General features: G+C 38.8%; 4 protein-coding genes across 4 annotated transcripts; 2 read left to right on the top strand and 2 right to left on the bottom strand.

Annotated features, from left to right (window-relative positions):
• The first annotated feature begins 327 nt into the window (after positions 1–327).
• LOC127435750 (phospholipase A2 group XV-like) lies at positions 328–9,772 on the top strand. Its single transcript, XM_051689414.1, has 6 exons — positions 328–2,413; positions 3,844–4,000; positions 4,616–4,734; positions 4,816–4,914; positions 5,749–5,973; positions 8,194–9,772. The coding sequence occupies exons 1-6, from the start codon at positions 2,266–2,268 to the stop codon at positions 8,703–8,705; spliced, it is 1,260 nt and encodes a 419-aa protein (XP_051545374.1). The 5' UTR covers positions 328–2,265; the 3' UTR covers positions 8,706–9,772.
• LOC127435752 (U6 snRNA phosphodiesterase 1-like) lies at positions 9,528–15,259 on the bottom strand. The gene is made up of 7 exons (XM_051689416.1): positions 14,969–15,259; positions 14,662–14,870; positions 12,292–12,502; positions 12,183–12,236; positions 11,973–12,078; positions 10,192–10,275; positions 9,528–10,049 (listed from the first exon to the last, which is right to left on the bottom strand). Exons 1-7 carry the CDS (start codon positions 15,070–15,072, stop codon positions 9,945–9,947), a joined length of 873 nt encoding a protein of 290 aa, XP_051545376.1. The 5' UTR covers positions 15,073–15,259; the 3' UTR covers positions 9,528–9,944.
• Positions 15,260–15,479: 220 nt separating this feature from the next.
• On the top strand, positions 15,480–21,773 carry LOC127435749 (zinc finger protein 319-like). Its single transcript, XM_051689412.1, has 2 exons — positions 15,480–15,920; positions 17,469–21,773. Exon 2 carries the CDS (start codon positions 17,776–17,778, stop codon positions 19,603–19,605), a length of 1,830 nt encoding a protein of 609 aa, XP_051545372.1. The 5' UTR covers positions 15,480–15,920; positions 17,469–17,775; the 3' UTR covers positions 19,606–21,773.
• Positions 21,774–21,915: 142 nt separating this feature from the next.
• Positions 21,916–25,500, bottom strand: LOC127435751 (coiled-coil domain-containing protein 113-like). Its single transcript, XM_051689415.1, has 8 exons — positions 25,415–25,500; positions 25,057–25,165; positions 24,727–24,882; positions 24,486–24,641; positions 23,187–23,423; positions 22,855–22,962; positions 22,472–22,627; positions 21,916–22,350 (listed from the first exon to the last, which is right to left on the bottom strand). The coding sequence occupies exons 1-8, from the start codon at positions 25,480–25,482 to the stop codon at positions 22,240–22,242; spliced, it is 1,101 nt and encodes a 366-aa protein (XP_051545375.1). The 5' UTR covers positions 25,483–25,500; the 3' UTR covers positions 21,916–22,239.
• Between the last annotated feature and the right edge of the window lie 554 nt (positions 25,501–26,054).

The raw sequence follows: 26,054 nt of genomic DNA, 5'->3' as shown, positions 1-26,054 counted from the left end.
AATATGGTTCCATTTGTTAACATTAGTTAATGTATTAGGTATCATGAACAAACAATTAACAATATATTGTTTACAGTGTTTATTAATCTTTGTTTGTGTTAGTTAATAAAAAATACAGTTGTTCATTGTTAGTTCATGTTAGTTCATAGTGCATTAGCTAATATTAACAAATTCAACTTTTGGTTAAAAAAAGTATTAGTATATGTTGAAGTTAACATTATAATTTTATAATTATAATTAATTATAATTATATTTATTTATCACACATTATACATTTGCACATATACAGTGAAATACTTTTTTTCACATATCCCAGCTAAGCTGGGGTCAGAGTGTAGGGTCAGCCATGACACAGCGCCCCTGGAGCAGATAGGGTCAAGGGCCTTGCTCAAGGGCCCAACAGTGGCATCTTGGCAGTGCTGGGGCTTGAACCCCCAACCTTCTGATCAGTAACCCAGAGCCTTAACTAAGATTAATAAATGATGTTTAAATATTGTTCATTGTTAGTTCATGTTAACTATGTTGTTCAAAAACGTTAACAAAAGAAACCTTATTGTAAAGTGTTGAATGTAGGCCTACGCCAGTGTGGTTTAATGTCAAATCAAATCACTTTATTGTCACACAGCCATATACACAAGTGCAATGGTGTGTGAAATTCTTGGGTGCAGTTCCGATCAACATAGCAGTCGTGACAGTGATGAGACATATACCAGTTTACAATAACATCAAATTAACACAACACAATTTAACCTATAACAGCTATTACAAAATTACTTTGAGTGGCTTTTGAAGTTGGTGTTTAAAACCAACATACAAAACCACTGCTAGAGAAAACACACATTGGACAAATTGGACTTTTGACTATAGTTACTGAGATATAGCTTCTCCACGTGGGCCAACTATTTTTCGACATACAGCTTGACTGAGAAATAAATGTAACAAAGATGGTGAAATATTTTTCACTTCAATGCCATTTATAATGTTTAGATAATATATTTTGAAAACAAGCCTAAAATCCTGGGAAAAAGGTTTAAAATCATGGGAAAATATAGATATATCAATTATAATATATTCAAAATAAATAGATAACAAAGAAAAAAAAATTATGAATGACTTAAATCAATAATAAAAAAAAAAAAAGAAGATTTGTTTACACACATTATGATAATGTCAGATAATACCCTATGTTATTAATTGTCTTATTTGATTGAACTAATATAAATGATGCTGCATGTCAATGCTGCTTATATTTGTGTGTGTGTGTGAACAGTGTCTCTCTCTCTGTTCAAAAGTAAAGTTGAAAGTTTATTGGCATCATTGTGTTTACATACAATATTACGAAAGCATTAATTAACAAAACAAATACTGACAAGAAAATTAAATATGATAATAATAAAATAGGACAGAATAACAGTAAACAAAGATTAAAATAAGGTGCCAAGCAATTAATAAAATGAAAAACTTTTCTCCCACAATCACAAACAGACAACAATGTAGTTTATCTTTTGTAATTATAAATGAATAGATCACTGACAGCCATCGTGGACACAAAGCATTCTCGCTGGATGGTGGAGTTTTATTGTAAATAAGCCAGGCTTTACTGTCTCCCCGTTACTTTATTACCGCACTCTGCAGCAGGCTAAGTTTAAATCTGTAAATTGAAGTTCAAGTGCTTTTATGATCGTTTCTCCTGTGTGGCAGGGGATGAAACGAAACACAATGTCTTCTGAACCGCAAGCAGGCCTAACATATGTCATACATGACCAGTAGACACACGTATTAGTACAAATAACAGCAGAACACTCCACAAAACAACAATACAGACAGTACAATCAGACAATTTGCAATCCGCAGTGAGCTAGAACTATGCTAAAGAGCAGGGGCGGACTGGCCATCGGGAGAACCGGGACTTTTCCCGGTGGGTCGCCCGCGAAACGGGGCCGAATGGGCAGCGATAAGCTGAAATGGGCCACCGCGTTATGCAGAACGGGCCGCGATATGCCGAAGGTGGCAGCGATATGCAGAAAAGGACAGCGACACCAGCTCCGCCCACCAGCTCGATGTCTTCTGCTGTTGTTTACTCCAGTCGAGCCGCTTTAAAAACACTTGTGACTTGATAGCCACATTGTTTCCCTTCATCAAACTGTCACTGTGGTTCAGACAAGCAGAGACACTTCTCAGATCACCCCCAGATCTCACGATGGACAGATAGACCCAAATTAATCCTTGATCCTGTAAGTCAGCAGAGTGTAGCCACTGAAAGAGATGCTTTCTTGCCATCGGTTGATCCTCGCCTCGCTCCAGCTGTGCTTGGTGGTGGTGTTGTTGTTGTTTGTGTCATTTACTGACAGCAGAAGTTCACAGAAATGCTCGCCTGGGAAACCGTGCTCGGATCGACCACCTGTGGTTTTGAGTAAGTTGATTTATTACAGCAGATCTTCTGTTGCAATTTCCTGTTGCTTTACAGTTGTTTACGATTCAAAACACTGCCAGCTGCCTGTCTGGACAGCATTTTTGGGCATATGATGGCAGCTCTTTAGATTTTGAGATACAGCCTCTGTTACAGTGTTAAAGAGTGAGGTAAAGTTAGTTTTATATTTGACATTTGTTTGACATTCGCGACAGTACCCATTAAACTCTCCGCGTCTATAACATTTTCAAGCCAAACCAACTTTGAAATGCATGAATAGGTTTTCTTTGCCTAGCACAAAGCTGAATTAAAAAAAAAAAAAAAAAAAATTCATATAAATTTTATTAGCCCTATAAATCAATTAAACAATTTAACCATTTGATATGACGTCATTACAAATATGAAATGTTGTTAAAAAGATCCCTTTTATGACACAAGGCTCTTTTCGTGGAATTTACATTCTATGATTTCAAATAAATATAGTAGTGTAAATGTATATAATATTCTAATTCCATTAAACTCAATGACCGTTTGACCTAGAGACATAAAACCAACTGCAAAACACTCAGAATATTATTCTTTATATAGCACAAGACATTGTTTTTGAGAGTAAATGTTCAGTACTTTTTATACAGATATTATAATTCTATAGCCATTGAGTTTAATAGATTTATCACAGTATATATATATATATATATATATTATAGATATAAGAAAATGAGGGACAAGTCGAAATTACCTTTCGTGGTTATCAACATTATGCCACAAACGCTGTTGATTGAGCTTAACTTGTACTGAACTTGGAATATTCCTTTAAATATTTATTTAAACAAAAAAGTTAACAGCAATATCTTAAGTACACTGTCCAGTGTTTGACAAGCCAATATTTGCATGTTGGTTGATAGAAGAGGTCAAAAAAGGATTTTGTCATGAATTTCCCTTTGTGTTTTTTATGTTGTTTTATAATGGGTGTCTTGTGACTTTGCTGTTAATAAGTGGAAAATAAATTCTGGCTGTGGTCACTGATAAAAACAAGCAGACTTGGCAGGAAACAATATTTAGAGATGTAGGAGAAAATGTGTCAACCCAGGCCAAACTAGCAGAGATTAGTGCTTTATGATATAGGGATATGTAATCAATAGGTAATCTCTTGAGTGGTGATAGTGTCAGACCTATTTAAACCAAACTTCTTTGATCATATCTATTTTTTTTTTTTTTTTTTTTTTTGTTAAAGCTCATTAACATTTGATTAATCTCCCTTACATCTGTGTTCTTCATTGTTATTATGGATTGGGTTATAATTGCTAATTTCCACATTTAAAGTCCTAATTGCTCTATAAAAATAAAAGGTGCCGTTGTTTGATCCGCAATAATTGTGTAACCTCCACAATCTCTTTTATTGCAATGACTTTACTAATTACTTTTCTCCATAGTTCCAGGAGACCTTGGGAATCAGCTGGAGGCGAAGCTGGATAAGCCCAGTGTGGTGCACCGTATCTGCTATAAGAAGACCGAGGATTACTTCACATTATGGCTAAACCTGGAGCTGCTGGTTCCGGTGGCCATTGACTGCTGGATTGATAACATGCGGTAAAGCGCAGCTGATGGTGTGAGAGAGGAAGTTGTAGACCATGTGATGTACTGTATAACCATCAGTTGCTTTTGGAATGCCTTTGATTGTGAAATCTGTGATCATTCGCAATCCATGTGGTTCACAAGAATCTCTTATGAAATGGATAGTTTACACAAACATGAAAATTCTCTCATCATTTACTCACCCTCATGCCATCCCAGATGCATATGACTTCCTTTATAAGGGGTGTCTTGTGACTTTGCTGTTAGTAAGTGGAAAAAGAAAAATCTGTGGTCACTGATATAAACAAATTAACTTGAAAGGATATAAACAAAGATGTTTAGAAGAATATTTCAGCTCTGTCCATGCTCCATGCAATGCAAGTGAATGGGGTCCAAAACTTTGATGCGCCAAAATACACAAAGGCAGCATAAAAGTAATCCATAAGACTCCAGTGGTTTAATAAATATTTTTATGCGACCTAATCGATTTTAGGTGAGAAGAGACCAAAATATAATTCCTTTTACATTGTATTGTTTGCAATTAGCATTGTTGACATCGGCACCATCGTATGTTATCATATCACCAGCTTTGTGCTTGTATATGTAATCAGAATATTTTATGTTTACCAGGTTACTGTACAATCATACCACTCGCCTGACTGACGCTCCTCCAGGGGTTGATGTCAGAGTGCCTGGGTTTGGCAAGACGTACAGTTTAGAATATCTGGATCCAAGCAAACAGAGTGTTGGTGAGTGGTAATTTCTTATACCATTGTTGAAATGGGTTGATTAGTAACTCCGTTGTTTGACGAACGCCTGGTCTCTTTCAGGTATGTACTTCTTCACTATAGTGCAGGCACTTGTTGATTGGGGGTATACAAGAGATGATGACATTCGAGGTGCTCCCTATGACTGGCGTAAGGCCCCAAGTGAGTATTTCTTTCTCGAGCTACAGTCTTCATGTTTGTCCAAGTATACATGACACAATGCGATTTGAAAGGACATCAGGTGAGGAAGTGCCAGTAATGTACATCACCTCTGTCTTTTGGAGCATGCGAACAATGTAAAGGACGATTGTGGTCTGATTAACATGTATACATGCTGGATGAAGCCAAACTACAATTGCATTATTTAGGTTGCAAAAATCGAACTGGTATGGTTTCAGTCAGACTTGTTTTAGTTATGAGTGCATGTAAAATGTATTGACTGATAATACCCAGTCTGGACTGACACAAGCAATTTATGATAATTTTATTGCAGTTGATATCAAAAGTGTCAACATTCATGTTCCCTAGAGTAAATGTGTAAGTGTGGGGTAGTTTCTGTTGAAAGCCTTGATAAAGATGTTTAGTAGTCTTGTATGTTTACATAGCTTAATTCCTTGCTGGAACAACCAGATCACAGCAGTAAATGGTGATGAATTTGGCCAACCAGGTCCAACTATGTTTTGAAACATGGTTAACCAACTTACGTATCTAGGTTCCCAGCGACTTTGCAAAGATGGTAAAGCAGGCCAATCTTGGTCCCACCAACTGATAAATCTCCTAAACCATCCTGGTCTAGCTAAGAACTATTAGTATCAGAAGCTAATTTTAGCTTGATATTTCAGCAGAGTTATTACTCCCCTCTTTGCTTTGGATAGTAAAAAAAAAAATATTACCTTTTCAACAAAACAAAAAAAAATAATTGTAGGTTTAATGTGTTTAGATTATATTTAATTTATTGGATCCTTTCTACATTTCTCCTCTGATCTGTAAATATAGATGAGAACAAGGATTACTTCTTGCGCCTGCAACTGATGATTGAGGAGATGGCAAATAAGGCTGGAGGTCCTGTGGTCTTAATCGCACATAGTATGGGCAATATGTATACTCTGTATTTCCTTAATCAACAACCACAGACTTGGAAGGACCGGTACATTAAGGCCTTTGTTTCGCTTGGGCCCCCATGGGCTGGAGTGGGTAAAACGCTAAGAGTTATGGCAACAGGTAAGGGCTACATTTATCATGGAAGATGATATAAAGTGCTTTGAAAATGTGTATTTCTGGTCCCGGATGCTGATTGGTCAATACAGGATTCCGCCGGTGCTAAAATGCACAGTATAGAACACCTTTTGATCTAACTATTTTGTATATCACTACACAGCACCCACAGAGGCCAACTATAAACCTTAGGCCAAGCGCACACTACCCGGCTTGCCGTCGGCACCCTGCGACACAAAGTCTTGTTTTCTGACATGCTGGTGCACACAATACACAACTGAACGCAGACTGGGTGTGTCAACTACATGACCATTCGTCCCAGACTGAGGCCCTGTGTACACCTGGTATTAATACGCATTTTGGGTGATCCGATCACAAGTGTACAAGCGAGACATCACCGTAACACCTGGTTACTCTTTTGACCTTTTGTGATCAGATTTTAATGGAAGAGTCTCCGATATCATGAGGACATACACTCACTGGAGCACTTTAATAGGAACACTATGGTCCTTGTAAAGTGCCCGACATGGTCTTCTGCTGCTATAGCCCACCCACCTCAAAGTTTGACATATTGTGCATTCTGAGATGCTATTCTGCTCACTGCAATTGTACAGAGTAGTTCTCTGACTTACCGTAGCCGTTCTGTCAGCTCGAACCAGTCTGGACATTCTCTGTTGAACTCTTTCGTCAACAAGGCGTTTTCATCCACAGAACTGCCGCTCACTGGATGTTTTTTGTTTTTGGCACCATTCTGAGACTGTTATGCATGAAAATTCCAGGAGATCAGCAGTTAAAGAAATACTCAAACCAGCCCGTCTGGCAGCAACAATCATGCCACGGTCGAAATCTACCCCATTCTGGTGGTTGATGTAAACATTAAATGAAGCTCTTAAACCGTATGTGAATGATTTTATGCATTGCACTGCTGCCACATGATTGGCTGATTAGATAATCGCATGAATAATTAGGTGTACAGGTGTTCCTAATAAAGTGCTCAATGAGTGTACATCAATAATGTGTATTACTGAAAGATAATAAAGCAAAAAAAGGAAAAGAAGAAAAAGCGCTAAAAACCAATGCAAATATGACGTTTAGAGCAGAATTCTGAGTTATTTTAGTGCAGTACCTGTAACTGAGCTTCTAATGTGCTTGCTTCTAATATCTGCATGTTGATATCAGACACACATTTATAAATGCATTCGCTTTTTTAAATTTCAGATTATATGGATATTTCCCTTCAAATTACACACATAACCAGCAAAGTTTAAACTCATGTTTTATTAGGCGGCACTACGAGCCCAATGTCTGAATGTGTTTGAAGTGGACAAATCTCAAAACAGATTGGACCCCGTTACAGCTGTCTTTAGCATCATCCCGTTTCAAACAAATCGCCCAAAATGCATCTTAAAATGACGATAAGGAAATTCATTCACAAACTTACGCAGTTTATTTGTGATAACATCTCAACAAACATGAAAGAATGGCTATTACCCTCTAAAAATAATAAAGACAGTGGGTAGGGAGATGTGGGGAATGTTTTATTTTATTTTCGAATTATTTTTTGTCTCCAGCTTCCCAATACCTTGCTTTCCTCTTGTGCACTCTCTATATTTCATTGGCTTTGGCTCAATGTTGGTCTTTTGCTCGTGGGGATGGTGCGCACACCTGGCGAAAAGACGTCTAGATATCAAACTTGTTTGAAATCTGTTGTAGCATTTGTGACTATTCGGGGCTTGCCGTAGGAGTGTGTTCACTACACGTCCGTTCATCATGAGATCTGAGATTTCTTGTCCCAGACCAGTCGCCAACTTAAAACATCAAAGGAGACGAGCTTAAATTGTGTAGTGTGCACTAGGCTTTAGTTTACTTGTCAGGGATTATATCTTCTAGTGGAAGGATGGCACTTAATCAGTTTACCTAATAAAATAATGTGTTAATGAAAATCTTTGTCCCTAATACATTTTTCTCACTATAAAAAAACAATATAGTTTGGAAGCCATTTTTTGTGTATATTACAGCTAAAGGGATTTCAGTACTCCTCTGTGCATGGTGCCTAACAACGTAATTTAGCCGTGACTTTGTTTATACCTTATTCCTAAATTTAATATGGGTTTATTTGAATTTATATTAAGTTATTGTCATCAATAACCATTTGTAGACCTTTGTCAAGCTACCATTGAGTTGTTCAGTCTGGTTTGATCAGTTTATGGTTCGGTTCCATTACAGGTGATAACAACCGCATTCCAGTCATCAGTCCTCTGAAAATCCGCACCCAGCAGCGAACAGCCGTCTCTACCGTCTGGCTTTTACCCTATGCCCACACCTGGCCCTCCGACATGGTCCTGGTGTCCACCCCCAACACCACATACACAGTCAAAGACTATCAGCGCTTCTTCAAAGACATTGATTATGATGACGGCTGGGCCATGAGGGAGAACACTGAACCGCTGGTCAGTGCTCTGGAACCTCCGGGGGTGCCCATCCACTGCCTTTATGGAAGCGGCATCCCTACACCTCAGGGCTACAATTACACAAACTTCCCAGATGAAGAGCCCACCGTCATCAATGGAGAAGGAGATGGAACGGTCAACCTGTTGAGTGCAATACAGTGCAAACGCTGGATGGGTCAACAAAAGCAGCCCATCCATATGCTGGAGCTGCCTGGGAATGAGCATGTTGCCATGCTGTTGAACATGACAACGGTTTCCTACATCAAATCTGTGCTGTTTTCACCTTGAATGGCATCCAGCCTTCACACTTCCTGCATTAACTTTGAACTGATGTTTCCAGTTTGCCAAAGGGACAGGACTCGGTTCTGCTTTTTGGGGTGGATGCTACTCATTGTGGTTGATCACTTCTGAATTATGTTCTTTATCGAATTACAATAATTTAAGTGCCTTGTCTTGTCTTGTTATGGAATTCAGGTTTATCAGGACATTAGGATGAAACAGTTGTTTACTGTTGGGCACAATCAACATTTAATGGAAATTTTAATCTCAGATTTTAACGTTATAGATTAAAAGCACATATAAGTAATTCCCTGTTGTTGAAAATGAAATAGCAATGGCCTGCAAATTACATTTTTAAATAGTTGCAGTTTTAATTTTTAAGATTTTCCAATGGCCACAAGTTTTTAAAATCTACAGATTTTATCTAGAGTTTTTCTAAATGCATTTTTCCAAAGATATCTCTGTATACTGACACTGCAGTGTTTCTGTTAACCCTACTAACTTTTAAAGTTTTTCAGGCTGTCTGTGACCAGTATTGATTTATTAATATTTATTATGAGATCTTGAATGCAGAATGTGCAACACCACTGCTAGACATCTCGTTATTAATGTTTGTGTTGGCATAACCTCTTTGTGATTGTAATTATGCAGTGGCCCGAAGGATGGGATAACCAATGTTACAAGTGAACAAACTCTGCTCATTTTTTTTTTCATGTACTGACCTCTTGAATATACTGAACAATGGTTTGTGAAGCAAGCTATTTTTTTATTTTATTTTTTCAAGTTTATTGCTGAAATACAGGGTTGTTTAAATTACATTGGAATGTCCAGTTTTATTTTTGGAGAAAAAAAAAAATCTGGTATTTAAGATGCAACACTAATGGAAAGAGGAACTAAGTCTTTCAATTACAGGATGTGGGGTGTTGCATATAGATGGTATCGATTGCAATTTTCACCAGAACACTAACCAGTCAAGACTGTCTGTCACTCAAATAACAGGCTATTTAAAGTCAGTGGTCTGGATTTGAAAAAGTCACCACATTGCAATTCTGTACAATAAATTTCACTTTACCAAACATGTGTACTGTTGTGTAACAAAGAATAGATCATTCTTGTTTTATGGTTAGTATTTTAGTGCAAAAACTTTATTATATTCTGCTTAAATGTATGTAAACTTTCAAACATGAGATGTACAAAGGCAATGAATATTAATTCAATTCATATTTCTAAACTGTGTACATTTTACAATCACTGTTGGGGAAACAGAAAGACTTTGTTTCCAGATTTGCAGCGGAGCTCCTTGCAGTTCAATCTGATGTAAAATGGACCATCCTCGTGACTATCAACAAGTCCCTGTGAAGAGTAAAAGCACAGAAGGTCATTATAGTTCAGACCACATCACCCCAAAACAGCCCAATACTATGACCTTTGCCTTTAATCAATACGTGTCTCATCTTTGTTTAGTTAATGATGCAAATCTGCTCGGGGTTGATACCTGCAACTCTGATAAACATGCGCTTTTTAGTCTCTCTGTGTGATCACCCACACACCAGGCAAGGCTTACATGGAAAGATGGATCCTATAATAGAGAGATTATTTTAAAATTAAGGTCCATATTCTAGTAAAGCCTTTATTCCAAGAAAGGATGTTCACATGCTTCACAGCTATTGGAATATTCCTATGTTACCAGCGTATTCAGAATAAATTAAGACTTGCACATTCTCCAGCCATTCTTTTGTGGAAATACTGGAGATGCTCGCTGTTGCCATTTATTTCCATTCTTTATTTAGCAATAACACAGTAATTTATCCACCCCATTCTTTCTTATTCTTATCTTTGACAACAGCACACAAGAATGCGAAGAATAGCACAAATTTAGGTCATGGGACTCTTATAGCGCTTTTACTGTTTGTGTCTTGTAGCACTCATAATTACTTGTGTTTGGATATGCACGTGTAAATGTACAGCGGATATTCCAAAAAAGATGTTTACATGACTCAGAATTCCAATTAATACAGTTATTATAATACAGGTATTCAGATTTCTAAAAACTGGAATATTGCCTTATAGCAATCAGGTTAATGTGTTTACATGATGCATACAAAATCAGAAAAATCACCAAAATTTACGGTTGCCACCCATTTTTCCAGGATCGTCCTAGTTTTTGGCCATCTGTCCTGTAAAAATATCCTGGATTTTCAATATATTCCTGACAAGTTCACACATATGAACCCTTGTTTATAAGCACACAAAACAAGGAGGAGGAGAATTAAATGCATTCTTGTATGAATCATAAGAAAGTCTGATTAATTTAAGTGAACTGGTTTGTTCGGATGAGATTTTTCATTTTTGTGCAAACCATCATTTAAACTTTACTTACTATAATGCTTTAATGTTCTGGAACAGTCCTTCCTTTTACTGTAAGATCTCTTAGGTTCATAATGCCCAGCACTCAAAAAACACAAACTTCCAAAAAATTTCCATCAAATTTAATTTTGTGATCTTTACATTTAATTAGTAAAACCAAAAATATTTAAGATTTTTTTTTTTTTTATGTTGTTAAAGATTTCTCAATTTAATTTGATGGAAATTTTTCTGAAATTGAAACGTGTAAATCTTGAAACACATACTGTAAATCTTTAAAATATCTTTTGAGTAAATGTTTATATACATTTATTTGATTTCCTATGGTTTAATTATTATATATATATTTACTTTATACATAACTTTATACATTTTAAAACATTTAAATGTTCAGTGTAAACCATAAACTCAAGAAAACCAGGGGCCAGAATAAGTAAATAAAATGATAAACTTGTTCACAAAAAAATAAATATATAAAAATACACCAATTTTTTTACACATTTTAATTTCATGACAAAATGCAACAAAATTGAGTAATCTTTAACGAAAAAAAAACCTAAATATATTACATTTTATTTAATTTGTTTTAAAATTACACAATTCATTTTTAAAAGCATATCTTAAAAATAAGTTAAAATATTTTTTGAGTGTACTGACATTATTGTTTTATATATTGTATTATATGATATACATGCAGTTATTTCCATATCAAACAAGTAGTAAACAATAATAAATAATACGTTTTATTTCTTGTATGATGGCCAGTTTTATGGTCATTGATCAGGTGTCCAGGAAAGGTGGTAATCCTACCAAAATCTGATATCAGTCTGAATTTTCATGTTATCATGATCTAAATATCACCATCCTTTTTAATTTTTGTTAACAAACATGACTTCAAGTCAAAGTTTTAACCTTATAAAAGGTGCTGAGGTTAAATTCCTTCATGGTTTGATCCACTAGTTTGATTAGTTCAAGCAGCTGAATTGTCCCAGTTGAGATCTCCATGCCAAGGAAAGTCCTGCATAACATATTAAGTCCCAAGACAAGAGTACTGGATGTCAAGTGTCCAATATTTAAATCGATAGTAAGGTGATGTCATAAACAATTACAGTTAAGAAATACCTGGTCTTTTCTGCATTAAAATACACCCTCAGTTTATCGGCCATGCAGAAAAACCTGAGGAAACAACATCAGTTAGACACACAGGAAATGACAGAAGGCACAATAAAACAATGAGGTTTGATTGGATATCACAGATTTCTGGAACTGTGTCAGGCTGGTCCAAATGGACTGGATGAAAGGCTGGATCCAGTGATGTCGCAGAACCACTGTCTTTGACAGACTGACGTGGAACTCTTCAGATGGGATCAGAGGGCTGCCATAAGCTGCTGTGACAACCATAAATGCAATGAGAAGCTCCACGAAAGATTCCTCAGGTTTATCTTAAAAATAATTAAAAGGACTGTCAAAAATTGCCCCCACTAGGGGACCTGGGTAGCTCAGCGAGTATTGATGCTGACTACCACCCCTGGAGTCACGAGTTCGAATCCAGGGCATGCTGAATGACTCCAGCCAGGTCTCCTAAGCAACCAAATTGGCCCAGTTGCTAGGGAGGGTAGAGTCACATGTGGTAACCTCCTCGTGGCCGCGATTAAGTGGTTCTCGCTCTCAATGGGGCGCGTGGCAAGTTGTGCATGGATCAAGGAGAGTAGCATGAGCCTCCACATGCTGCGAGTCTCCACGGTGTCGTGCAGAGCGAGCCACGTGATAAGATGTGTGGATTGACGGTCTCAGAAGCGGAGGCTTGTCCTCCGCCACCCGGATTGAGGTGAGTAACCGTTCCACCCCGAGGACCTACAGGTGCATCTCAATAAATTAGAATGTCGTGGAAAAGTTCATTTATTTCAGTAATTCAACTCAAATTGTGAAACTCGTGTATTAAATAAATTCAATGCACACAGACTGAAGTAGTTTAAGTCTTTGGTTCTTTTAATTGTGATGACTTGGGCTCACATTTAACAAAAACCCACCAATTCACTATCTCAAAAAATTAGAATACATCATAAGACCAATAAAAAAAAACATTTTTAGTGAATTGTTGGCCTTCTGGAAAGTATGTTCATTTACTGTATATGTACTCAATACTTGGTAGGGGCTCCTTTTGCTTTAATTACTGCCTCAATTCGGCGTGGCATGGAGGTGATCAGTTTGTGGCACTGCTGAGGTGGTATGGAAGCCCAGGTTTCTTTGACAGTGGCCTTCAGCTCATCTGCATTTTTTGGTCTCTTGTTTCTCATTTTCCTCTTGACAATACCCCATAGATTCTCTATGGGGTTCAAGTCTGGTGAGTTTGCTGGCCAGTCAAGCACACCAACACCATGGTCATTTAACCAACTTTTGGTGCTTTTGGCAGTGTGGGCAGGTGCCAAATCCTGCTGGAAAATGAAATCAGCATCTTTAAAAAGCTGGTCAGCAGAAGGAAGCCTGAAGTGCTCCAAAATTTCTTGGTAAACGGGTGCAGTGACTTTGGTTTTCAAAAACACAATGGACCAACACCAGCAGATGACATTGCACCCCAAATCATCACAGACTGTGGAAACTTAACACTGGACTTCAAGCAACTTGGGCTATGAGCTTCTCCACCCTTCCTCCAGACTCTAGGACCTTGGTTTCCAAATGAAATACAAAACTTGCTCTCATCTGAAAAGAGGTCTTTGGACCACTGGGCAACAGTCCAGTTCTTCTTCTCCTTAGCCCAGGTAAGACGCCTCTGACGCTGTCTGTGGTTCAGGAGTGGCTTAACAAGAGGAACACGACAACTGTAGCCAAATTCCTTGACATGTCTGTGTGTGGTGGCTCTTGATGCCTTGACCCCAGCCTCAGTCCATTCCTTGTGAAGTTCACCCAAATTCTTGAATCGATTTTGCTGGACAATCATAAGGCTGCGGTTCTCTCGGTTGGTTGTGCATCTTTTTCTTCCACACTTTTTCCTTCCACTCAACTTTCTGTTAACATGCTTGGATACAGCACACTGTGAACAGCCAGCTTCTTTGGCAATGAATGTTTGTGGCTTACCCTCCTTGTGAAGGGTGTCAATGATTGTCTTCTGGACAACTGTCAGATCAGCAGTCTTCCCCATGATTGTGTAGCCTAGTGAACCAAACTGAGAGACCATTTTGAAGGCTCAGGAAAACTTTGCAGGTGTTTTGAGTTGATTAGCTGATTGGCATGTCACCATATTCTAATTTTTTGAGATAGTGAATTAGTGGGTTTTTGTTAAATGTGAGCCAAAATCATCACAATTAAAAGAACCAAAGACTTAAACTACTTCAGTCTGTGTGCATTGAATTTATTTAATACACGAGTTTCACAATTTGAGTTGAATTACTGAAATAAATGAACTTTTCCATGACATTCTAATTTATTGAGATGCACCTGTAATAAGTAGTGGGAATTGGGCATTCCAAATTGGGAGAAAAGGGGATTTAAAAAAAAAAATAATTGCCCCCACTTTTAAATATTTGGGACATTTTTGCCCTGTGCACTGATCCGTTTCTGATCCCAGTGACTACCTATACTGAAGTGCAAGCAAAGTGATTACACGGAAAGAACACATATGTCACCCAGTTGCCCCGCTCATGCTGGAAGGATCCCAATCGCCCTCCATGCTCTTCAGTGTTATCAGTCCACTGTTCTTCTGGTTCTCTGAACATCTCCTTCATACTCTCAGGCAGAGGAAGGCGAGGTGTTTTGTTGGTTGACTTATCCTCTGTCCTTTTAGCAGATCCATAATCCAAAGGTTCACTGGTGCTATTCAAGCAAAACAGGCTCTTAGATCAATAGCATAATGGGAAAAGCCAATTCAAGTGAAGCAAATGCAGGAAAAAGGAAGATCAAATGCACCAAACCTTGTTTCAGTAGCTTTTCCTCTTTTTCTTGGGGGTGAGGAATCGTTTTCAGAAGAATTATCTGGTTCCTCATCAGAACTACTACTTCTATAATTAACAATCATGCTAAAATAGAAAAAAAAAAATCTAATATACACAACACCTTAAAAACAACATCCCAGGGTGACGATACTCTGATTGCCACGTGCTTCCTTTAATATCAACCGGTGCCTCTTCATCACAGCGCCCCCATTACAACAAACATTCCTTCAAACGGTTCCGACTGCTTAGCATTCCGTCTTTCCTCAATAATACAGCAGCAGTCAACATGTTATGAAGCCAATGTACATAAAACTAAATCTTGCGCCTCCGTAATGGCCATAACACTAACATACATTACTCACATGTACAAAATATGCTAGTTGCTGACTAACATTCCTTTTCTTTTACAGTGATAATTGTAAATACAATATTTTAATAGAATAACCGTCTTAAAAACAAATATATGTATATTTAAACGCTCAATGATAAAGTTTAAGTTTTCAATAGGTATATCTAAAGCCATATTTTAACTAAATATATCGAGTTCCGGTATGTTTTGTTAGGATGCCAATTACGTGTTATTCAGGTTCCCGTGCGGCTGTCGGGGGTTACGGTGGTCAGCGATTCCAACCCGAAATAAAACACACTATGTGCAGGGCTCTGCTCACTCGTCCGCTCCATTAAATGCGCTGCGAACGCTGAAAAGATTGTTGTGGGGTTTTACGGAGCAGCCCGGGAGAGATCCGGAGAGTTGGCAGGGTTTTTCGTTTGTTTTTGTATGCACGGAGCGGGGGTGCGGCCTAGCAGAGACCGCGAATATACGGCAGGATTTACGGCCTTCAAAAAGAACACAAGCTGTTTTTTTGTTTGTTTTTTTTATCAACCTCAATCCATGATAATAAACCTCTGAGTGGTACACGTTTCTGAAAAGGTAATATGCATGTCCGGTCATAATTTGGGGAAAATGTGCGTTTCAAAGCTAAAGTTAACCTGTTAGCCTACTTGCAAATAGTGATTAGACATTTCGCACAGCATTGTACATGTGTGTATGTGAGTGTGTTTTCTTCCAGGTGTCTTTGTTTTAAAAACTATAGGGGGCTGTTTTTTTTTTTTTTTTTTTTTTTTTTACATAAAAATTGGTAGATTTTCTTTAGTACTAGCTAACGTCAAAGATCTGTCACCAGCATTTAAAAAAAGCTACACTAATAGCTTACATGCGCGTTAATTAAAAAAAAGTGGGCAGAGATCTGGTGTTATTCACTATTGCCCTTAAAGTGTTATTACATTTATATATCTTACACATGCTGTTAAGTAGTTGTGCACACACAGGTGATTGCTGTGGGGATGGAGACAACAACTGTCTCAAAACATAATAATGTACCTTGGTTTTGGTATTATTCTGGCTGGCCAGTACCTCTTGCCATGATCTAACATGGATGCAGCTTAACCTGGGGTGTACAACCAGCTGTAAAAGCTGTCAGATAGTCCTACCTGTTCTATTGGTCTTAAAGTGACCTGTCAGATTAAGCACATAATTTGATCAGTAGTCATTTGATCAGATGTGTCACTTGAAAGATCACTTTTGGTTTGTATGATGTTTTTTTTTTTTTTTTTTTTCTGTTTTATATGTTTATTGTTTATCAAGTGCTCAGCTACATTGAAAGTGTGCACTTAGTATTGTGGCTTAGTATGATGTGGAGTGGTTTGGTTAAAAGAGTGAGAAAATTAGGGAATTGTGAATCTCTTTAAAAACAGCCATTCAATGCTCAAATCCAGGTTAAATGATTAAAGGGGTGTTCACACTGCCAGCGGGTTGCAACTAGGCTTTCCTACTCGAATGCAGTATACAACTATATCATGATGTGGATCACGAAGTCGTTGCATTGTGTTACTGTGCATTTGCATAACGTTTATTTCAATTATGCCACCTCAAATAGCTAACTGTCATTGAATATGGATGACTTCTGGTGGTCTTTCTAGCAAGTCAGTCCACTGTCGGCCATCTATGGAATGCTCTCGGGAAGCTATTTCCAGTCATGAAAGTGCAGCTCCTATCTACTTGAATGGGGAAACGCAGAAATCTCAAAAACAGTAGGTCAAGATTGTGATCAAAGAACATATTTCAAATCAGCAGTCTGACAAAACTGGAAGAAAAATTGTGCTGCTTTACCTCAGAATACGCAAAAAAAAAAAAAAAAAAAAGTTTTCCCTACTTGTATAGCTAATGTGCATGCACGTTTTTGAGTTGAATGACAGGCGATGTCTGTATCTAAAAGGTGATTGGTTCTTTTACCTGTAAGGTGGGACTTCTTTTCTGCATCTGTTTACTGTTGGGCGTTCCAGTTTCTCACAATCATGTGAATAGAAGTGGCCCATCTCTGCTGCTAATCACTGTCAGTGTGAACACCCCTAGATGTGTGGAGTAATTAATTGTAATTTTTCATCCTGACTTAGGCTACTAATTGTTTTTCTCTTACAGGGTTGAACCAAATCAGACAGTGATGAAGAAGGTCAAGCTCATTATTTGAGTCCAGATCTGTTGTCGCCGACATTACAACTTTGATGCTCACCCATGTCAGTTTGCTGTTCTTCAAGAACCAAAAAGTGTTCCTGAAAGGATTTGTATTTGTATTCATTGGTTTGTCTTCATAAGAGCTGTCAAAATAAGTTCCTCTCTGCCACACCATCTTTCCCACCGTGGGCAGTCCAACAATCCGTTCCCCCTGGATTCGCAAAGTAAGAGGTCCAACTACGGCGCAAAGCTGAATCCGTACACCAGAGCCCGGATGACGGAGGCATGGCAGCAGCATGCTGTTGCCCCGCCTCCAGTGGTGCATACCATACCACCAGGGGCAGATGCCCTGGGCTGCACTGTCTATGGAATTGTCCTCCAGCCTGACACAGCACTGCAACAACAACAGCAGCAACAGTCCCAGCAGCAACAACAACAACAGCAGCAGCATCACAGTCAACAGCACAACCAGCAGCAGCATCCAGCACAAGCACAGCAGCCTTCCTTGCACGTGGGGAATGAGGGCGGGCACAAGTGTGGTGCATGCGGCCACGACATCTCCCATCTGGCTAATCCACATGAGCACCAGTGCATGGTGAGCCAAGACCGTTCTTTTCAGTGCACACAGTGTCTGAAGATCTTCCACCAAGCCACTGACCTCTTGGAGCACCAGTGCGTGCAGGTGGAACAGAAACCCTTTGTGTGTGGAGTGTGCAAGATGGGCTTCTCCTTGCTAACTTCACTAGCGCAGCATCACAATGCCCATAACAGCAGCAATCCCATGAAGTGCTCTATATGTGAAAAAACGTATCGGCCAGGCTCCTCGGGAAATGCCACGCCCACATCATCTACTGGCAACCCAGGACAGCCATCTGCCGATGAAGCATCATCCAGTGGGAGCACTGCCGTTGGGACATCCGGCCAACCTACTTTCGAGCCTTCACAACCTGACAGGCCCTATAAATGTTCGGTGTGCTCCAAGGGCTTCCGTCATTTGTCCGAGCTCACCCGTCACGAGCGTGTCCACACAGGTGAGAAGCCATTTAAATGTGAAACATGTGACAAAAGCTTTAGCCAGTCCTCTCATCTAGCCCACCATCAGCGTACCCACAGCTCCGAACGGCCATTCAAGTGTGCCGTGTGTGAGAAGAGCTTCAAGCATCGCTCTCACCTGGTCCGTCACATGTACGCCCACTCCGGCGAGCACCTGTTCAAGTGCAACCTCTGCGAGTTGCATTTCAAAGAGTCTTCCGAGCTCCTGCATCACCAATGTCAGCCGCAAGGTGCTCGGCCATTTCGGTGTGCTACATGTGGGAAAGGCTTCAAGCGTCCGTCCGACCTGAGACAGCATGAACGCACCCACTCGGAAGAACGGCCGTTCCACTGTGAAGATTGCCAGATGAGCTTTAAGCAACAGTATGCCCTGGTGAGGCATCGACGCACACACAAGGCCTCTGCTGACCGTCCCTTCAAATGCAACCTTTGCGACAAGGGCTTCCTGCAGCCATCCCACCTGTTGTACCACCAGCACGTTCACGGCATGGACAACCTCTTCAAGTGCGCCTCCTGCGGCAAGGGCTTCAGTCAATCTGGGGAGCTTCTTCGTCACAAATGTGGTGAGTCCTCCTCGACACCCACAAATCCAGACAAGCCCTACAAGTGTGACGTGTGTGGAAAGGCTTATAAAAAGGCAACTACATTACAGCGGCATCAGAATTCGCACTGCACCGAGAAGCCTCTCAAATGTTCGCTGTGTGACCGTCGCTTCCTGTCCTCCTCAGAGTTCGTGCAGCACCGATGCGACCCGTCCAGGGAGAAGCCCTTGAAATGTCCTGACTGTGAGAAGCGCTTCAAGTACTCCTCGGAGATGCAGCGGCACAGACGCGTCCACACCGGAGAGAAGCCCTACAAGTGTGCCAGTTGTGACAAGGGCTTCAAGCAGCGTGAGCACCTGGCCAAGCATCAAAGTGTGCATGCGAGAGATGCTCAGTTCAAATGTGTGTGGTGTGGGGAGCGTTTTGCCGATCTAGGAGCTCTTCAAGAGCATACAGTTCAGCACACATCCGAAGGTGGGGGCTACCCTGTGTCCTCTCTCATTCAATAAACTGTACCCTCCCACCCCCATCTCAGCAAGCTGCCCCCTCTTATCAAAACGGTTTGCCTAGTAAATTATTTTTTACTTTAAATGTCCCATTAATGAGTCAAAGGCCCAACAACCTCATTATACCTCATTTTGTACATATGTCCCTTTTGATATCAGGAGGCATACTTCAATAATTTGATTGGCTATGTTATGTAGAGGTTAGAGAGACAGAATATTTTAGAAATGGAAAACCGTAAACACAATACCCCAACTGAACATTGTGGTGTTGGTTAATATCTAGGTAACCAATAACTCCTAGTCCTGTAGGGTAGCATTTGCCAAACATTGTGACTTGTGACTGTTTTGCCAGACATGGCTCACAACCAATTTAAATGACTCATACAGTGAGATCTTACAATGCCCCCTATTCATTCTCTAGACCCCAAGATAAAAAAAAGTTAGTAGTACCTAAAACAACTGAGCCCATTGAGTGTCTCTTGTCTGATGAGTCTATTCATACCTTTGTAACAACTATGAATAAGGAACTATACTCTGATCACTAGCCTTGCTTCAGTATTAGTGTATTTCACTTACAACACAGCTTAAAGTAGCTGACAGTTACGACAAAAACAAAAGGAGGGACGAAATTGTGCTGTTATGAACAATTGAAGCTGTTTGTTTGTGTCCATGTTGAAGTTCCCCTTGTTGTGGCAACTAAAGGTATGTACCAAAAACCATCAATGTACTGTACCGCACCGCTAAACGGGACAGATTGTTAACCAGCAGAAGTATAAATGACCTAAGAGGGTCTTAACATTTCACTGAGATTATACATAATACATAGAATCTATTTAGAAATGTAAACTTCACTCTTGTATACAAACAGTTCACATTACCACAAGAATCAGTGCAGCTGTCCTGAAAATTACCTAAAAAGGCTTCCTGTATTACTGTATGTACATAGTATGTATGCAACTTGTTTACTAGTCCTGTCATTAGATATTGCAGTGTGTTTCTTAAACTTCACCACAATTTTATATGTAGTTTCTCATTATGTGAAGTTCTGGTTCATTTGTTCTTTTCGTTTTGCCTTTTAAATTAATTTCAGCTTCTTTGTAGACATAGTTTGGATTGTTATTGGCATGTTAAAGGTTGTGTGAAAGTTGAGTCTGTCTTTGTAAAGGTTTTCACTCCTTGTTTGTTTGTTTTTATTATTATTATATTTAGGGGTCCCTAACATGACTCGCAAACTTGTACAGTGTCCTAAGTTTCATTCTTCCTCCACGGTGTTTGATCTCTAACCTGCCAACACCATGTCTTGCCTGAAGTCTTTTGCTTTCCGTAACAGGATAACGAGGCAATTTTTGTTATTCTTTTATAAAAACTACAAGATCAAAGACTTTTAAAAATCAATTTCCCCAGGATTCTTGAGGCCTTGGGATAAATGCACGTCATTCAGATATTTTTCTTAGTGAATGTCGAAAACTCATCAAAGGATAACAATTGTGCTTTTTTTGTTCAAATTTTTTTTTAAACTGACACTTACTACAATTGTAGTAATATTTGATTTAGAGATAAAAGCAGTGGTAACTTTTGAATTATTATGAATGGCATACTCTCCTTTTTTTTTAATTTTAGAGGATGCAGCCACTTTTAACGGTAGTCCAAAAAAATAAATAGAACAAACTGTGTGCAAGTCTTGATTTGCCTCACCTTTTTTCAACTTTCAACCCTTCCAACCTCAAAGTTCCCATCACAATTTCCCACCATTTAGACTGGGGCAAAAACATTCTCAGCTCTGTTGATTATGCAGTATTATACACGTTGACTGGCCCTTAAAAACATCTCAGTTTTGCAGTTAAGTTTCACCTAGGACTGTACAATGGGGTTAGAGATGACAGTGAAACTTTGGCCTTAATTTTTCCCCCACATCACATTTATAGTATCAATTTATCCATTGTTTTGTTTTTAAAAAAAAACAAGGGGCTTTTTTTAAACTGTAGGCATTAAGAATCAAAAAGCAGTTGGGATTTGAATTTGTAAAAAACAAAAGTATGTCGTGTTTTTTTGTTTTCATGTTTGTATATTAATTTTTTATTAATATTGTTTAAAATCTTTATATAAATATCTATATTCTTGGCAGAGTTCTCAGGACCATAGAGGAGAGGGTAAAAGGAGATTTAGCTAGACCTTTGCCTACCAGTTGAATGAAAGTAAATGGCCTTCCTCTATGGGTTTGAGACCTCACCACCCCCGTGCATGCCTGCTGTGTTAGTTCCTGTAATCTGTTCCAAGTATTTGTGTTTCTGAGTGCACATACCTCTCCGTAGCTTTCTTTTTTTTTTTTTTTTTTTTTTCAAATTGTAGATTGTGAATGAGCTAGTAAGAAAACTTAATGTGGCGGTTGATGTGACATTCATGCTGAAATCTGTATGTAGCATTTAATATTCACAGCACTAACTAATAAACCTTTTTATTAATAATGTGTAATTATTTGTCATTTATAAATGTTTGAATTTCTTTTATTGTTTATATTAATGTCTGGTGTTTTTATACTGGAATATAGCATAAAATGCAAGATAGAATGGGCATCCTTTGATAAAAAGGTGTGATAGCTGGCATTGAGATAATTTTGGACACAATAGCTCTTTGGTGTCAAAGCCCACACAATTCCACATCTAGTGCTGCTTGTCGTGCACATGCTGGTCCAGCTCCAGCAGCAATGCGAAGCTTGTCCCAGGCTTTAGTGTATGTTTTTAATGCCATCTGGAAATATTGCAGAAATAACAGACAATTGTAAATGTAATGAGATGATTAGTTCTGGAATTGTCTTCCATGTATATATTGCCTTTGCTTTTAGAATATTCATAACTTTGAGAATTATCACCTCAGCAATCTCCACCTTGCGTTCCCATGCTTTTACATTGTTCTCCAACTGGCTGTGGCAGTCTTTAACTTTGATATATTCTAAAACATGTGGAACACGAAAGTCAGCCAACTGGCCCCTCAACTTACTGTTCAGAGCCTCTGCTTTGCTGCACTCCTGTCAGAGGTAAAAATTCCATGTCAAGACTTTCAGCCAATTCAGTAACACTCTAGCTAGTACAAAACACTTTAATATTCTAAAATAAAATAAAAAGGTAGCAATTTTACAGGAGTATTTTCACTTTTTTAAATGTAGCTTCAGAGGAACAGCTATAAATGTCTGAATTTTATGGTGGTTTTTCCAAAAGATATTCAAGCCCATGTTAGGAATTTAAACATCCAGACCCCTTCTGCTTGCTTGGTCTCCTCTTCAATCTTAACCAGTAGCTTCATACGTGAGGCAATGTCGCTGCTCAGAGCATCTGACTCGTTTGTCAAGGTATGAAGCTTCTCCTGCAAGACAGGACACAATTCCTGCAAGACAATTCTAGAAGCACAATCTTTTGCAATGCCACAGTTACCAGTTTTAGGTCAGCAATACCTTACTGTCCTAAAACTGGTGTGTGACTCTGCAAGTAGGTGATGTTGCAATTCAACACATTTGTAGCATGCAAGATCTTTAGACAGATATCTACAGTAGCTTGTCAGTAGTGCATACCACTTTATAAGCGCCTCACCTTTTTAGAGTTCAAGGTCTGCAAGGTTTTCCCTGCAAGCAGTTTGAGTTTAAGATGTTCGTGGTTTTGTTCATCCATTCTTTTTCGAGATTTGATGTTCTCAATCTTGAGGTGTTCAAAATCCAACGCTGTCAACCCCTCAGCCATCTCCTCCTGTTGTTTTAGCTGGAGCTGCAATTTTCTCTTTAGTGCAAGGAGTGCGACATTCTTCCGATGCAACTTCTCAATCTGGCTGTCCTGGAAAAATTTGAATATTTGATTGTGATTTTTAATTTTCACACTTGTCAGCAAAAATCTGTAAGAATTAACAACTGTATGTAAAAAATAAAATAAAAAAAAAAGAGGCAAAGAAAGTGCACGGTGATTTAAGCCCTTGGTATACTTCTATTTTGACGTCTGCATACATTCGAACTTAAGTCTGTCAAAGTATACTCCATATAACCATATAATCTGCGCACATTCACAGGTGGTTGGCACATGCGTGCTACCACTGCTATGAGACACATGACTCTTTCTCTTCAGGAGTTTAGACCCATAAAGGTCTCTTTATATTCCTTCAGACTCGAGTTATAAAATGCAGGTATACCCAGACCTCCCCACACACGTGCTCTTGACTTGCACATCCACTGTTGCTGTTTTTACTTCATCTCCTGGTGTTTAGTAGCGATTACACCTTCTTAATGCTTCTTTGTGACAGCAAAAGCTCAAAAGTGAGTGTTGCCACCTTGTGGACCCACTAATTAGTGCAAATAACTCCAGGCGCATGTGCATTCTGTGCGTTCAAAGACACGTGGTTAGATAAACCGGGCTGTGCGCGATTAGTGCTTCCGCACTCTGCTGATTAATTAATTTTTTTAAAATATACTTCGGTTGTCCGCGTTGCTGATCACTACGCACAAAATATGCGTGACGCAAATTTCGGCATCAGAACAGTCCTCACGGCTCCGATTTTCTCGACCCCCGGACGTGGTCCTTGTCTGCGTACATTGACATCGCATGCACCGGCCACTGACTGTACTAAAAGAGTATCAGAAAGCAGTTGTAGTGGGCATGTGTCGAACATGTTTCGCTCACGGTTAGAAAAGTATACTATGAAAGGCAACGCGGTCAGCTGGGCGCGATCTGATCCAGAATGCAGAAAAATGAAGTATACCTGGACCTTTAGGCTAACACTCTGCTTAACATCTCCTTTTGTGCTCCCTGGAAGAAAGTCTTATAGGTTTGAGATGACATGAGGGTGAGTAAATGATGACAGAATTTTCATTTTTGGGTGAACTGTCACTTTAAGATTTCTTTTACCTTGGCCCTTATCCTATCCTCAGTGTATCTGATGACCTTCTCAGCGCTCATGGTCACATTTGTCTTGTCCCACAATGCTTTACCAATGTCAAAATCAAAATTAAGACTTTCTTTTTTAACCTCCGCCAAGTGGATATCAGCTTCCTCCAGAGTTGCCTGTAGAGGACAGAATCCATTATTTATGCTTGTGAAATGTATTTGTGACAGCCTCATGAGCTTGTTCTCGCTCTTGTGTAATAACCTTGTAATTGTCCAGTGCTCTCTCTGAACGGTGTTGTAGTCTCTTCAGATCCTGGATCAACTGTTTATGCACGCTTTGGGCGACATCAAATTTCTGTTCCAGTGTCAGCATCTGTGGCCTCTCTGGAGTTCGTACTCTACTCTTCCTTCCTCGACTCTGACGTCAGAACATTGACAATAACATGAATGACGTCATGGATTATGCGACAAACCGAAATTAATTTCTGTGGTAATCAACATGCTATCAATTGAGTTTAATTTGTAATGAACCCGGAATATTCCTTTAATAAAATCTGACAGATTAAATTCTCTAATGTCATATAAAATGTACCGTTCCCATCTCCTGCGACGCTGAAGTCTCTGATCCTGTCTGTGGATCCATCCTACTAATATAGCGCTCAAACATATCGATCTCTGCTTGTAGCAGTGCATTGTAGCGTCTTAAAATGGAAGAGAATACAAAATAAGTAAAAAATAAAAGTAACGCTAGTTGACAGAATAGGAATGACAAAGTTAGTACTAGACTACAGTGGGTTTAAATTCATGGCCGATGCTGCTCGTGGCTAGCCAACGAAGCTACCTGCGGCACAGGAATTCAAAATATCAGTATAGAAACGACTAAAATAGGTTAACTAGCCTATTATAAAAGCAAGACTTGGTCAATATTCAAAATAAAGTTTGTGCCTTACTTCAAATCCTCCCCAAGTTCAACAGTTTGCTTTGAATCTGCGTCGGTTTTACTGTCAGTCTCTGCCATGGTTGCTATGGTAAAGGTTGCCATGGTTACTCGTGCAAATTTGTTTCGCTTTAACATTATTGATATTAATTAATAGATAAATTAATCATTAAAAAAATGCAGTATTCAAACAACAACACATATCTCAAGTAAACTGTCAACTAGACACTCCAAAGTTAAGTGGATGTTTAGTCTATTTATATTTATCAAACATCTACCATATATATATATATATATATATATATATATATATATATATATATATATATATATATATATATATATATATATAGTGCATTTCTGTATATACTTATATTTTCTATTCACTTTTTATTTTTATTCTGTTTTTTATTATCTCTGTCTTGTTGTTGTATTGTTTGTGCATTGGAAGCTCCTGTCAACAAGACAAATTCCTTGTATGTGTAAGCATACTTGGCAATAAAGCCGATTCTGATTCTGATGTTGTTATTTTATAAGTTTAACCCTTAAATGCATGGGAACTTCACCAAACACTCTCACATATTTGGGTCTTTAGAGACCCGGCACTTATATCTATCACAAATGGATCTACAAAATGCCCAGATAGTGTCAAA

This window comes from Myxocyprinus asiaticus, chromosome 46 (assembly GCF_019703515.2).
Source record: "Myxocyprinus asiaticus isolate MX2 ecotype Aquarium Trade chromosome 46, UBuf_Myxa_2, whole genome shotgun sequence".
Classification (NCBI taxonomy): domain Eukaryota; kingdom Metazoa; phylum Chordata; class Actinopteri; order Cypriniformes; family Catostomidae; genus Myxocyprinus; species Myxocyprinus asiaticus.
This window is presented reverse-complemented; position numbering and strand designations above follow the sequence as displayed.

What these genes read in the sequence shown, in the direction of transcription:
- LOC127435750 (XM_051689414.1), top strand. Translation starts at nt 2,266, where the DNA reads ATGCTTTCTTGCCATCGGTTGATCCTCGCCTCGCTCCAGCTGTGCTTG. An exon ending in TGCTGGATTGATAACATGCG is followed by an intron (nt 4,001 to 4,615) that starts GTAAAGCGCAGC and finishes TATGTTTACCAG; the next exon opens with GTTACTGTACAATCATACCA. An exon ending in GCTAAGAGTTATGGCAACAG is followed by an intron (nt 5,974 to 8,193) that starts GTAAGGGCTACA and finishes GTTCCATTACAG; the next exon opens with GTGATAACAACCGCATTCCA.
- LOC127435752 (XM_051689416.1), bottom strand. Translation starts at nt 15,072, where the DNA reads ATGATTGTTAATTATAGAAGTAGTAGTTCTGATGAGGAACCAGATAAT. An exon ending in ATATCCAATCAAACCTCATT is followed by an intron (nt 12,237 to 12,291) that starts GTTTTATTGTGC and finishes TTGTTTCCTCAG; the next exon opens with GTTTTTCTGCATGGCCGATA. An exon ending in CATGTTTATCAGAGTTGCAG is followed by an intron (nt 10,050 to 10,191) that starts GTATCAACCCCG and finishes TACTCTTCACAG; the next exon opens with GGACTTGTTGATAGTCACGA.
- LOC127435749 (XM_051689412.1), top strand. Translation starts at nt 17,776, where the DNA reads ATGACGGAGGCATGGCAGCAGCATGCTGTTGCCCCGCCTCCAGTGGTG.
- LOC127435751 (XM_051689415.1), bottom strand. Translation starts at nt 25,482, where the DNA reads ATGGCAGAGACTGACAGTAAAACCGACGCAGATTCAAAGCAAACTGTT. An exon ending in AGGATAGGATAAGGGCCAAG is followed by an intron (nt 23,424 to 24,485) that starts GTAAAAGAAATC and finishes AAATTTTTCCAG; the next exon opens with GACAGCCAGATTGAGAAGTT. An exon ending in AGACCTTGAACTCTAAAAAG is followed by an intron (nt 22,963 to 23,186) that starts GTGAGGCGCTTA and finishes CCTGTCTTGCAG; the next exon opens with GAGAAGCTTCATACCTTGAC.